Genomic DNA, 15,466 nt, shown 5'->3' on the forward strand with positions numbered 1-15,466 from the left:
TAGCACAAAGACTGGAGGTAAACGGCTCCAGCTAGCATACTGCTCCCAATAAGTGACAAAATAATGCCAACATTTTCCTATTTACATGTTGTGATTTGTATTAGAGCCCGACCGATATGGATTTTTGGGCGCCGATGCCGATACCGATAAAAAAAGCCAGATACCGATATATCGGCCGATATTATTTATGTGTATATTATAATACAGTAGCAATATTATTTATGTGTATTATAGTACAGTAAGTTTGGACACACTTTACAATGCATTTTAAAAAGAAACTTGTTTCTTGTATTGTCACAACAGAACAGAGGAACATCAAAATATATTAAAGTTCTGATAAATAAAATGTATAAAAATACAAACTTAAGATTTTTTTTTAAGACTAAACGTTTAGTCCTTTGAACAAAAACAACAATTTCACATTCAAATTGACAACAAATTCAAATTGTCATAATTTACTCTCTCAAGTTGTTTTTTTCTTCTGTTGAAAATAAGTTATTTGGATGAATGTGGGTAACCAAACAGTTGATGTACCCCAGTGACTTCCATAGTATATTTTTCTCCTTTGGAAGTCAATGGGGACCAGCTACTGTTTGGTTACCCACATTCTTCAAACTATTAATATTAGAAAAATATTAGAAGGAAATTAATACAGTTGGAATAACATTAGAGTGCCTGTAAATAATGAGATCATTTTTATTATTGGGTGAACTATCCCTTTAAGGACAAGCGGCAATGTGTTTACAATTGCTACTGTCTCTTTAAGAGCTGAGCACGACACGTCTAATGTACACGCATTTGACAAGCGGACAACCGACATTGTTTATGTAAATCTTGTGTGTATTTAACAGTATTAGCACAATAATACTCGAAAGATAACTTAGTCCAGTATCCAGGCGCTGGTACTAGAAAGTTTCTAGTACCAGCGCCTGGATACTGGACTAAGTTAGAAAGGCTTTTAGTGCATGTGAGCTTCACATGTACGCGCTGAGAAACGCACACGTTAGAACAGCGCATCAGCATTTAAAATTAAATGTTTAACCGACAAAGCATTAAAGCACATGCACATTATGAACTTTTGTGAACTGCAGTGTTAACATTTTATGTGAATAAAGCCTACGTCGCGTTGTTCCGCTTCACTCTCGGCTTATTTAACCGCAGCAAAACTGGACATGAGTCACGAATTTTGTCATCCTTATTTGAGTTAAGAGAACTGATAGGGATGTTCTTTTAATTGTTATTCAAACAATGTATGTCTCGTGAGTCGTGACCAACTCACCATGAACACACTTCACCGCTGATCTCACTCGCGGTTCTCTCTGCCCGACTCTGGCTGGATCAACAGGTTGCTGAATGTGTGGCGCGTTATACACGAGTGTTGCCAACAGGGACGGTGTAGAGTGCCCTCTGGTGGACAAACTATACAATTGCAACACTCATAACATGGTTGAAGGGTGTTTCGTCCGTTTTTATTTTATTTTTGAAATATTAATTTATCGGCCGTTATAAATGCCGATACCGATAGTTTTGAAAATGCCTAATATCGGCCGATAATATCGGCCTGCCGATATATCGGTCGGGCTCTAATTTGTATAGTCACAGCGTGTACAAATAACAAGGTCACATGAGACACAGCCATCTTCTAACCGTATACATACTGGGAACTATATTCTCAGAAGGCGAAGCACTGCTACTTGGGCGGAGTGATTAGCTCACAGCACCTATACAATGGTGACTTATACAAATCACAACATGTCAATAGGAAAATATTGGCGTTATTTTGTCACTTATTGGGAGCAGTATGCTAGCTGGAGCCATTTACCTCCAGTCTTTGTGCTAAGCTAGGCTAACGGTGGGTGCGTCAGACAGAGATACGGCACTCACGGAGATGAGAAGGGTATGTATGGACTTATCTAACTCTGGGGGATACGGTGAATAAGCTAAAGTCCCCAAAAGTCGCCGTGTTCCTTTAATGGAACAGTTTAATGAACCTTTAGACAAACTATTAAAAAAAGCTAAAGAAAAAAAGTCATATTTGACTTTTGATAAAAATCATATTTGACACATCAGAATTTTATGGCTCATATATTATATAGTGAATATGGAGCTCATTCTTGAGGAGGAAAAATAGAGCCCCAAACTGAGCAAAAATATGCAATATGGTACAGTTGCTGATATTTATATGGCCAAAAAGTTACATGAAATTCTGATAGCTTGATGTAAATCAATCAAATATTTACATAAAGTGCTTGTAAATATCAGTTGTCACTCTACATCTTCCAATAATACAGTATGTCTTAGTAAGATGATATTTAAAAGCTTCGTTTTATGATAAAAGCTCTGTACTTGTAATTGTTTTAAATGCGTTACAATATGTACAAATAAACATTCCTCAAAAGCAGGATGTATCATATTTGATACTTACATTTGAACATTTCTCTAAAATTATGAATGGATAATCAAGTAAACCTAAGTTGCTTCAGTCCAGTAAGTGTTCATCATGAAATATTACTAACGATATCAAAGTTATTCTTATCTTTACTTTATAAAAATCAGTGACGATTTCACAACAAAAAATGGGGATTTTTTTAAATTATACCATGTTTTAGGCAATGTTTTGATCATATTGATTATTTAGAGGCCTTTGAATTTTGTGTATCAAATATGACACCGTATGCTTTATAGGGTTAATACCACAGTATATGAATATGATAATCAAGCAGCACAATGACCATCTGACACCAATGGACAAAAAAATCCCATTTATTTACATTAAAAGAGGGACCTAAACCATATAAGGGGCTTTCACACCGGAGGAACGTTTTCATAGTTCATATAACTACTGGTGGAAGTTCCCGCTTTTTAGCGTGTTCACACCTCAGGAACTGGGAATGATTTTAGTTACAGGAACACTTTAAAAATCAAATAAGCTCCTACTTCAGAGTAGAGTCTAACCCAACACAACAGGAACTACCAGAGATGCAATGTACGTTAATTGGCCAAACGCATGAAAATAGAAAATGTCTGTAACACTCCAATTCTCACTATCAACTAGTTGCTTATTAGCATGCATATTACTAGGATATTGGCTGTTTATTAGTACTTATAAAGCACATATTAATGCCTTATTCTGCATGACCATAACCTTCATCCCCTTAATCCTACCCAATACCTAAATTTAACTACCGTAATAACTATTTTAAGCAGTAATTAGGTGTTTATTGAGGCAAAAATCATAGTTAATAGTGAGAATTGGATCCTAAGCTGAAGTGACCAAAATGTCCAATATATGGAGTCTCCAAATTTTCAGTGCTGAAATGTTATGATAAAAAATAAAAATAAAAAAACCCTTCTCTTAGCTTCCAGAAATGCAGGTTTTCCTCTTGTAGACTGCAAAAGAATTGATGTGTATAGTCTTTTCTCTCCAATGAACATCCAGAAACCTCCATTTCATCTGCAGGAGATTGGATGACCATTTTATTAGATTAATGGAAAGAGGTGAGGAGAGGAGCAAGGGATGAAAAGGGAGAGGGAGAGGGAGAAGGAAGTGTGTGTGTGTGTTAGGATGAAGTCATTTTCCATTTATAGAGTGCCGGCTGTTGTAGGATCTACAGTCAGAGAGAAAGATGTTCTTCGTTTCACTCCTCCGCCTTGTTGTCGTTTTCAACTTCCTTTCTCTCTTCCCACTCTCTCTTTGCTTTCCCACTTTCCTTTACCTTTTGTCCTTGATCGTTGACTCATATTTTATTTTTATTTTTAACATATTTTTAGAAAATATTGTCATATTTTATTACAGCCTGCACAAATCTAGTGAATGATATTTGAGTTATTTTGACATTTAACCGCATTTAATGCTACCTTAAGCTGACTGTTAAGCTGACTGCTAGTTTATGGTATTGTTGTTTTTGCTTGTGTAATTTTAAATATATTTTCTTCAACATTCCAAGCATACATCATACAGGCCTTTAGAATTGTGCATAAAACAAATTCATAAGGAAAATAACTGTAAATAATAAATCAGCTCCATAGCAGATTTCAGTGATCAAGAGCTTAAGGTCCAATGGCAAAGACGTACATCTGAGTGAACGAGACAGAGGGAAGTTAGCATAGAGAAGGGCATAAAAATTGGATTTAGACGCAGCCCTACTCAGATGATTTGGGACGCAGCTCTGGTATCGGCAACCTTACATGTGTTACTCGCTATATCATCATCTACAGGCGGGATGCATTCTCCCAAACAGACAAATAGACCAGAAAATCTTATACAAAACCGATTGTTTCAAAGCAGCTCTTAAGAAGACAATAGTGTCATTATTCAGCTCAATGTAGATTTAATTAATTTCAATAAGTGTTGATTTTGCAAAGAATGGTTACAATATCCAGTTTTGTTCGGTGCATTTAAATCAATACTATTACTGAATATTCCTTTTCTGTTAAACCCTTAAAGGGGTGGTATAATGCCCTTTTCACAAGATGTAAAATAAGTCTCTGATGTTCACAGAGTGTGTATGTGAAGTTTTAGCTCAAAATACCCCACAGATATTTTTATATAGCATGTTAAAATTGTCAATTTTTGAGGATGAGCAAAAACGCACCGTTTTTGTTTCTGTCCCTTTAAATGCAAATGAGCTGCTGCTCCCGGCACAGGGGGCGGAGCTTCAACAGCTTGCACTCACATACACATGCACTGAAAATTTCAAAAACTTTTAGCCTTTTATGTTCAAACCGGAGTCAGACAAAGATGGAGAGACTCAAGAAGAAGTGACAACTTGTAGAAGCAACAGGACATTTCTGAATGGTTAGTTGGTGAATTTATGCCAACTAGTTATCTTCTTGTCATTAATTAGCATATTCTGTAATGATAATCTATAAATCGTGTTCAGGGGGCGGGGTTTATGTAAATTGTAGGGTTGGTGATGTCACTAACTCGGGAGGAATGTGGTGTAGTCTCTACCAGCTGTTTGTTGTAGTCCTTAAAAAGCGATTTCTTTAAAAGCAAATATCTCCCTTTGCTCTGAACTTTGAGCGTCGTAACTTTGCAGTTGTTTTTTATGCTCAAACAGCAACATTACACACTAAAACATTACTCATTAAAGTGAAATCATAATCAACCACCCCTTTAAGCCATACTTTTTAGTTTAGAGTTTCTCATGTATTTCAGAGTAAAATCGTTTTTCTTTTGGTTTTCCCTGCTTCTCCCATTCCCTCTGGACTTCTGCTCATGTATGTGGTGGTTGGGCCCCTGGTATTATCTCCGGGCCCCGTCTCTGCTGGCCACGCTCCAGGTAAAGCTAGAGATGGAGTGGGAAGCGGCTATCAGGGGGCCAGTTAGGGAAGAGAGAAAATCATCATGGGGGTTTGAGGTCTGGGACGAGACCGGAGAGAATGAGGGCTCAGAAACAAGAAAGAAATGAAACCAAAGAAGGAGGGAGGGGAAAAAAAGAAAATCATTGGTGGATGAAGGCAGAGAAGACAAACGGTCTCATCGCCTAGATGGTCCAAACTTGTTGACAAGACAGATGTTAGGGGTTGAGGGGTTAATTCATTCCCATGTATAAGCAGTATGGTGTGTAGTGTAATGTTTTAAAAGCATTATGTACTCGTAAAATGTACCAGGAAACAAAAGCCTGAGCTGTTTGTCATAATATAATTACTCTTCCTACGGTTGCAGGTATTTGTCGGTCTAAAGGCCTGTTGAACTCTTAAAAACTTACAATAAAGAATAGTACTTGATGGTTTGTCATTGGCTGTTAGGAATGCATGGATGAAACCAGTTTAAAATGATTAAACTCAGAACATTGTTTCCTGGAGGGAGATTCATGGAAAACAGCTGCTTGTAGAAAGTAAATGGGATCATGTAACATCCAATGAAACCCTGAGGCCTACTCTTTTTTATTTTGATGAAGTGTTGATCTGGCCCCTTGATGGATTTGAAAACCTCAAATAGAGTGGCTATTTGACAGGAAAAGAGCTTAACCTTGTGGTATCTGCATGTATATCTTTTTGAGTTGTGCTTTTTAAGCCAGGCTAGATTTAGCTGACCATATGTGAAACATATTAACTACTTCTTTCATTCCCCAGGACAGGAACCCCTCCTTTCTCTGGGGTTTTTGCTCACTTGGTTTTACTCAGGTTTTGTTTTAAAGATAATGTTGGTCATGTAAGCCAGCGATAACACACTAGAGGATTTTTTCGACAAAGTTCAGCATGTTTCCGTAGTGTATCTTGTGAACAACTTGCACATTTAAGCTAAAGTTGGATAGATTTTGACAGACAAAGATTGAAAGAAAATAGTCTTACGTTTACACGACACCCTTTTCAATTAAAAACTGTTCAATTATACAACAACAGCGTTTTGGGGGCCTGACAATTAAAATTTTTGAAAACGGGTTTCAAAGTGCAAGTTTTTGAAAATGATACCGTTATCGTTTCAGTGTAAACTACAAAAACGCGGATTTGTGAAAATGGTGACATCATGCGCATGCGTATCGTGTTACAAAGCGACATCGCCAACTACTGGCCTGGCATGAATAATACAGCGTTTTTAGTTGTTTTCCGCAGGTCCGTGTGAACGGGGATCGTTTTGATAACACTGTCTGTACGTGAAACGCAAAACGAAATGTGCATTTCATTTTTTTAGTACATTGTTGTTGTGTAAACGTATCCTTAGTTACTTACTGATTTGCTTAATATTAATCCGTTCTTTGGTTACTCTCTCCCAAGTGTCTGATTAGGCGAATTTAATCTTTTCATTTTAAATAGCTTTTAAATCCCAATACAGCATATTAAGATTGAAAAGAAAACAGTACAGAAGATCCAGAACTTCATCATCCTTGATTACAAAATAAATAAGGAAATAGGCATACGTTTATAAATATAAATACTAATGGTTTTTATTTATAAATCATATGCCACTGTTTAGAAAGAAATATTAATAATACAATAAATTATTAAATACCCCCAGAAGTCACTGGCATCTTTCTATTTTTTTTTTTTCTCCACTTGACTAGTAGTGTATTTCTTTAGTTTGTTTATTAAATAAGAGGCAATCTGGCACTTCAATCTATAGCTTCATTCATCCGGTGAAATCACAAAACACAATGCACACAAACGTGTCCCCGCTCTTGATATAAAATCACTGATGAACATCTTTGGACAAAAATTCTACCACCAGACCATTAGGATATAAGTAAGGAATAATTGACGACAGGCTGTTGAATTATTAGAAAAATAATGCACACCCGAGGTGGTAATGCAGTCACGACGCGAAGCGGAGTGGCCGTTCACCTCGGGTGTGCATTATTTTTCTAATAATTCAACGGCCTGAAGTCAATTATTCCACTTATACTACAGTTACCACACCTCGAAACATTGTTCAGATTATGTATTTCAAGACGTTTGTAAAGTTTTTGTCATTAAAATGCTCTTGTATGTAGGACTAATTTCTTACGCATCTAATCCAATGCCAATGCCAATGCATTGCTAATTCCAAAACGTCATTTTAAAGTTAGTAACGGAGGTTTGAGCCACTGATAGCAGACTTTAATGCTGGGGACACACGACTAGCTGACACATTCTCTCGCTGTTTTCATCGACTGCAGCAGATTTTAAACACCGACTTTGAACACAGACTGAACGCGCTGAACACGCGTTTGGGCATGATCAGTCATAAGTATCAAATTACATTCATAACCGGCCTTAAAGTGTGTCCCCGGCTTTATGCAGTTATTAATGCAGTTATTAGAGAGAGATGTTGCAAAAATGAGACAGAAAAGCATGTGCGTCAATATTATTATTTATTTATTAATTCAATTCGTTATAATTAATTTGTTCATTCTTTTTTATATTATTGACAGATGACAGTAGACTAGCTAAATAAATGAAACACAAAGCCATTTTAACAAGTAGGCCTATCAATAATTATTTATTTGTTATATATTATCTGCAATAAAAATCCTTGCTGCAGGACTATCCATTTATTTAGCCTATATTCAGTTTAATTTTCTATTGATTATAGATAGCCTAGGACTATATACTTTATTTATTAAAATTAAACTGCATGTTTCCATTGATTGTGAAGCTAGACATTGAAAATTGCAGATCAAGCGCATGGGGCTGCATGTTTTTTCTTGTTATGAATTGTATCCTATTTTCCGTTATTACCGTTAACTACGCGAAGTGATATGGAACTGTAATGCGGTCAAGACCTGCCTGGAACTACTTTAGCTGTGCGCTTCCCTGAAAATAATGCACACCTGGCTTAGAACGTTCTTCAAACAATCAGATTCAAGCATTCAACAGCCCTGTAGTATAACAAACAATAATCCAGACATATGTGTTTATTCTTTGATGTGAAGGATATTGGGATTAGCAGTATATTATAGTATAGTAGAATTAAGGATGAACTATCACATTAAAGGGCAGTATGTGATTTCTTAAAATTGTTGTTGAATATTGTTGATATTAGAACCCAAAACAAACACACCTCTCCCTTCATTGCTCCGCCCCCAAAATGCACAAACACGCAATGCAAGAGTGGATGTCTCTTTATCATAGCGAAAGCAAAGCAAGATCATGCTTAGCGAAAAATAAAGCGAAGATGAGGAACGAATGACAAGGAAGAACAAAAAATGAACATACTGTACACAAGAGTATATTAGTTTTGAGTGTCATTGTTTGTCTGGAGCTGACGTGCTGCTGTTGGCGACTGAAAACAATGTTACTCGCGTATGAAGCAGAAACAACACAACCTCAGCATCTGTTTCCAGGACTTCCCGCTTAGGTCTCTCCAGCGCTGGAAAGCTTTTCTAATATTAGCACGGGTCCTGATCATATAACCCTTCTTTTTCCCAGTGATATTCCTCTGACCTTTTCTTTTTTGTAATGTCTCTCAGCCATCTCTCTTTCTACAGTCTTTCTTCATATCTCACTCTCTCTCCTCCCCTATCATGAGGGGAGGAGAGAGAGTGAGATTTCTCTCACGCCCCCTACAGCTGATTGGCTACAAGTGTGTTGTACTTTCAACAGTGTTTCTCAGAAATAGCTTACTACACCTTTAAACATGAGTTCTGTGTCGTGTAAACTCTGAACCTCGAACGCGAACGGACAGAGGGGGACTTGAACTGACTCAAGCTGAATAATGACACTATTGCCTTCTGTAGAGCTGCTTGTAGCTGAATTGAACTTGTTTCATAATTGTTGAATTTTACAGTTATTGGAAAAAAAGTGCACCAGCACTAAACTGACCTGAGCTGAATAATGAAGCTGCTTTGAAATAATCTGTGTTGTATAAAATATATGTATAATTTTTCTCAGTGTGTTCCGCACCGTCGGCTGAAATTGGTCCTCGTCTGCTTTTTTTCGGGCCAATTCGATATGTTGAATCGGCGTCGGGCCGTCGGTGAAAGAGGGAACTCTGATTGGCTGTTCAGTTTAGTGAGCGAGTCAGTGCACGAGAATAATAGCAAAACAGCGAGCAAAGAAGTCAAAACGGTACAGATAGACGCTGTTCTAATGTTACGTCATCTTAGCTGAGTGTTCCTTGGCGAATATTTCAATATTAACTCGAGCGGAGTGGAATAAAGTATGTGTTTAGCAGGATTGATATTCAAAACGTTAAGCACACACTGCTTTGTTTACGGTGTGTGTATCTGCAACCTTGCAGCATCGGTTTCCCTTTTTAAATGACGAATAAAGACAAATATATCTTCAGAAATAGACAGTTGTCTCATTCACACGCAGGCGCAGAACACGCTTTCTATCTGACAGTCAGCAGTAGTGTGTTCAAGCGCAGCTTTTCCCCCCGACGCGAGGCGACAACACAGTCGGCTTTCATCAGCGCTAGTTCGTCGGCGTCGGCTTGGTGTGTTCCAACCAAACCCAGTTTCTTCCCACTTCATCTTTTTGTTTATGTATTTCCCTCACAGAACCTGAGTGGCGGCCGTCACGCACCCCGATACTCCTACGATCCATCCATCTTCGCTTTCCGGCCCCTGAGCAGCGCTCCTCCCTGCAGTCCCCTGATCCCCGCTGAGGAACCTCCGTGTGCGTGAGGGACACGACTGGACCTTTGCAGAGACGAAACATCACTTGTGGACCAAAAATTCCCAACATAAAGACAATGTATGTTTGCATTGCCTTTTATTTGGCAGGATATTAGTGTGAACAAAGGCCCCGTGATAAGGCCTGTGGACAAAACAGGAAATGTGATCAGGGCCAGAATGTATGAGAGGAATGAGGAGACGCAACCTTTCGCCTTTAGCCGTCTCATCCTCTCTATCTCTCAGGAAACCCACTTAGAACTTATTTTAATGACAAGGCCATGACCACTGCGCAATCTATAAAACCACAACCAAATGGTTTGGTTTCTGTGATGGGTTTAACAGGAGTGAGCAGCGGATTGTTGACAACGTCTGACGATTGTGTTGTGTTGAGACCACTGGGTTGAAGGTAACATGCAAGACAATTTATAAGGCAGTTGGTTGTTTAGACAGGGAAATGTAATGAGAGACAATCAGTTTGATGCCAGAATGGGCCTTAATTAATAAAACCGGTTTGTAATAAAATAAAGCTTTTCGCTCTATAATAACCAGGGTAAACCGGAAAACAATCAGATATAATGACAGCACAGGCTAAACATTCCAAGTCATTGTTCAGCTTCAGTGTGTCAGTAATCACAATACTGATTATCTGATGTGTATTCCAAAGTAATTACATCTTAAGTGAAGAACGGGGGGAGGGGAAACAACACAACGCTATACTAGAGTCTTTTAACATCATATATTAAACATGCGCCTTACTATGTAGCATACTCTTTACTATGTACCTAAATACAATGACTTTTACCATCAATATCTAGTTTATGAATGTTTTGACACTGTTTGAACACACACCAGGGATTGAATCATAGCCCTTATCACACAGTTGTTGTTCAGAATAAAATACTAGCGTGCTGCATACTGCAAAGTACACACTGTATACTGTTTACTATAAAAAAAAGGATAAAAGAGAAAAGAATGTGAAACAGGATACATTATATTTGCAATAAATGTTTCAAAAGGTATGTTGTTTATTTTGGAATGTTTGTTCGCATTAATTCATTTCTAAAAAAACAAAACAAAATGTCTTCTAGTTCATTAATGAAACTTGAAAGGAAAGGTCAAGTTGAACAGTGTACTGTGGGATATACAGTAGTATTCTCCAGAAATACAACATACTGTAGAAATAGTAACATGAGTATGCTAGTGTGCTATTCCGAGCATTGCCTATGTGTTATTCTTCTGATGTGTAGAAAATTGCATAAATATGGACAACATGAATCCTATCCATGCAGTATATTTCAGAAACAATCCATCTGAGGATTTTGACAGTGGATGTGACGTACTTAGCAGCAAACTTTAATACTTTTTTCCTGAATGTAAACTGCAGTTGTAACCCGTGTAAGGGTCAATAAGCTAGGCCAACCGGTGGGTGATCAACAAGGACAATTATTCATAGTTGTTGCATAAGTTTCACCTAGGTGTTATGTGTATCTATATGAAACAAATACAATATTTTTTAAATTACAGCTATATGGACATATAGTACAGTACATGCTTGCAACGTGAAAAGTTGTCCTTTTCTGTCTCTATGCCTCAAATGAGGCGAATAAATGTTTCTTCCCAGTTTGTGTCTTGTTAATTCACTTCAGATGCTTTTTCTTATTGCAAAGTATGTTTGGTGAAGCTCTTAAAGGCATGTCTAGAACAGATGTTGCCACTTTTCTGGGGTAATTAACCCAACCTATGCCCCCGGTGTTCCCCAGAGGAGTTGAGGCAGTTGTTGACATATCCTTAGGAGCTTTTTTAGGTTCTAGGATACCACACTACACAGACCTCAAGGCCGGGGTTCCCAAACCTTTTTGTCAGCCAAACGATGTAAAATATTTACTTGAAGTACCCCATGCTTTTACATTGTAAAAATAAAAAATCCATCTATTGCAGCTTTTTAAGTATAATCAAATACAAGTAATTTCAATGTAAATTATATTAAACTGACTTCGCAGCCTATGATTTGATAATCGCACTAATCTATACCACGATTTCAGTTTTATTTTGCAGCCTTTTTTTATTAATTTTTTATTACTTTTGATTTAAAGGTACACTAACTTTTTTTGTTCAAAATTAACTATTTAAATAATGATTCAATAGATCATCAATCGTGTTTTTGTTTTCCCCTGATTCACTATGGTAAGCCTATTATGATCTGTCGGGATGGTTCCCTTGTGTGTCACTCTACCTTGTGTGTCTTGTCATATCCGTAAATAGAGAACATTTTGTTAAAAGGTTAGTTGTCACAACGAGTGAAGAAAGTTTGATATGGATCAGCTAATTCACATCATGCGTTTAAAACAAGCTGCCGAACAGAGGAGAGTCAGAACAGTGACAGAGCTCGTAATAAAACAAGAATCAACATTTGATTGGCTTTTCAGAGATGGCAAGAACTGACGGATTTAACGTCATAAATTAAAAAATATCAGTGTTTTCAATTTGTCAAAACAACAGCATAACATATTGCACTTGCATGCTCAGATGACATCATTTTTCGATTTCCATGGCTGTGACCGAAATCGCCCCCTATACCCGTAAATAGGGCCGTGTGAAACCATAGTGGACGTTATCGTGTTCACTCCTTCAAGTGGACTATATTAGTGGAGTAACGTAGGACATAGTGAATGAGGTTACAGGGGGCAATTTCAAACACAGCTCACGTGTTCACAAGTGCTGCCAACCATATTCACACAGAGCCGAAGGTGTTTGTGTGTAGTTTGTGTCATTTTTTTTTGCTGTGTTTGCATGTGTGTCGGGCGATAAGCAAGTCTGTCAACATTGCAGGTTCCTTATCCACCATAAAGAAGCATTCTCATTTCAGCGTGGGCAGATTCCACAGGCCTATCCGTGCCAGATCCCAAACAGAGCAATGAGCTGTGTGTTTGTGTACAGGGAACCGGAGAGTGACGTCAGTGCTCGGCTATGATGAGGGGCTGAAGGAAGTGAGCCAGGAATCGAGACATCAAGATGGGTGTGTGCGGCCTGATCAGAAGATACTCTACAATAATATACGTCTGATGCCTATCAAATCCAGTTTCCTGTAGGATAAGCAGTATGTACACACTGAGTTTAGAATCTGGAATGCATTCAGTTGATTAGCAATTTGTGAAACCTTGTGCAAAGTGGTCTAGGAGTCAAAATTAAATAGTGTATGGCACCATCATGAGGGATAATGCAGGGATAAACATTAAAAGACTACAATCTTTTAACATCTTTAAATAAAGTGTGATAAAATTGCTTACAACATATATCGCTGAGGGGCAGACAATGATATAAGCAGCATGCCCTAAGGAAATGTATTGTTTTGTATTTTATTTTGTATTTGTGTGCACTTACATGCAATCTTTCAACTCATGTCATGACCAAGCTGGTTTAACCTGGTAAATTTGGCATGATATCTGCACAAGCTTATGTGACGTGACTCTCCACAAAACACTGTTAACATGGTGCAACTCCACCTACAGAATTACAGTGATAACTGGAAGTAAGTCTGGTTCACCATTGTCTGATTAAGCCAGATAAAGTTATGAAGAACTCCTGCGGTGTGGTGCTAATGCTTTTGATGCGACTGACCCGAGGTTGAATCTACTGTACCTTTTTCCAAACTCATTCTTTTCCCGTTTCCCATCGCATATCAGCTAGGAGAAAATATACAAAAAGTGGATTTTGCAGTGGGACTAAAGTGTAGGGTTAGGACAATAAAACACCATCCGTTTAAGATTTTAAAACATATATATTCACTGTCTGTAATAGAAGTAATAGATCATATACTGGCCTACTGAATATTTTATTACATACTGTTTTATAATAATATTACACTACACAGGAGGTGCAAACAGTATCTGTCAATATTTGTACTACATATAAATAGCATCTACTATTTAAAATACTGCCATTTTCACGTAGTGTACATAGCATCCATCGCTCACTTAGTGCAAATAGCCGCTGGCTATTTAATTTTATTGTGGTAACAATATTGTTAATATAACAATAAATAAACTTTTATTGAACCTTTAACATTACTTTAAAAGATTATCAATAATATTGTAAAAATGTGAACAGAAACAGTTCATCAAAGTATTTTCCAGTGAGTGTAACCAGAGACATGCCTGAACATGCCCTGTGAAGTCTGGCATATGAACAAATAAACAGAAACAGTTTAGTGAACCTTTCGACGATCTAAAAAAAAAAAAAAATGTTGAGTATCATATTTGATACATCAGGCTTTTATGGCTTATATATGATATAAGAATGAGAATATGGAGCTCACACTCGAGGAGAGAAAAAATATATATATTTTAATATATGGCCAAAAAGTAAAATGAAATTCTGATATCATGTGATGTAAATCAATGAGATCTTATAGACTACTTAGATAAAATGCACAAATAAACAAAAGATGTATCAACTTTGATACTCACATTTGAACATGATTTTTCTAAAAACATCTGTATGGATAATCAAGTAAACGTAAGTTGCGTCCGTCCAGTAAGTGTTCATCTTGAAATATGACTAACAATCAGGGCTTGACAATAAATGCGAATGAGATTCAGCATTTTCACTCCTATTAGCTACTTTGGCGAGTTGGAATTTAAATATATTTCTCGATTGTAGTTCTTTAAAAATGCATCTGAAATAATAAACTAAGTGCAATTTAGTGTTGTCAAAAATATTGATTTATTCGATACATATTGAAATATCTGAAACGCTTCTGATACTCATTTTCTGCAGAATAGATATACGATACCTCTCATCTCTCCGTCAATTTTACTCATTCTCGCAGATTTTGTGCTCAAACACCCAAAGTGCGGCACATAAAGCCACCTCTCAGTATTAAGCTCTTTTTTTACTGATTATTGCGCTTAAACATTCAAATACACTCAAAATAATGTCAAAATGCCCGTCTTGGCGAGTATTCATGTAAACACAGTCAGTTATGTTTTGTGAACGTAAACAGTTCAAAATGAAAACGGTGTGATGGATCAGTGTGTCAGGTTTTAAAGTGACAGCAGCCTAATATATCTGCAGCCAAATTATAAGATATTATTAAAAATACATATATGGCAGTTTTCCCCCATGGTATTGCTGTCAAAATTGTGGCCAGTGAAAATGCTGAGTGGCTAGTAACTTTGGAAAACCACTCGCCACAGAGGCTGCGGAGCAAAAAAAGTTAAAGTCAAGCCCTGTATACCATGTGTTTAGAATCATACTAAAAGGCCTTTTACTTGATAAAAATGTATAAACTATCAATCAGATTACAGAAGGCATGTAGCAGATTGTGTACAATTGGTCATTCAGAAAAGTTGATCATGATGATCATTTACTGGATGTATTTGATTACAACTTTATGACCCAAACATTCAACACACGCCCCCATG

The 15,466-nt window shown here is 37.2% G+C and overlaps 1 protein-coding gene across 4 annotated transcripts in view; it reads left to right on the top strand.

Annotated features, from left to right (window-relative positions):
- Window positions 1–14,269, top strand: part of LOC308679898 (uncharacterized protein) — a 39,284-nt gene extending 25,015 nt beyond the window's left edge. For 2 of the 4 annotated variants that reach the window (XM_081347754.1, XM_081347753.1), the window contains exon 6: window positions 9,927–11,664. In XM_081347754.1, the coding sequence (XP_081203880.1) occupies window positions 9,927–10,052 (126 nt within the window). In that variant the 3' untranslated portion in view covers window positions 10,053–11,664. Of the gene's footprint in view, window positions 1–9,926; window positions 11,665–12,980 lie in introns of those variants that run through there. The other 2 variants (XR_014028865.1, XR_014028866.1) reach the window with 2 other exon arrangements.
- The last annotated feature ends 1,197 nt before the right edge of the window (window positions 14,270–15,466 follow it).

The sequence above is a fragment of the Scardinius erythrophthalmus genome (genome assembly GCF_964197995.2).
Source record: "Scardinius erythrophthalmus genome assembly, chromosome: 19".
Taxonomy (NCBI): Eukaryota; Metazoa; Chordata; class Actinopteri; order Cypriniformes; family Leuciscidae; genus Scardinius; species Scardinius erythrophthalmus.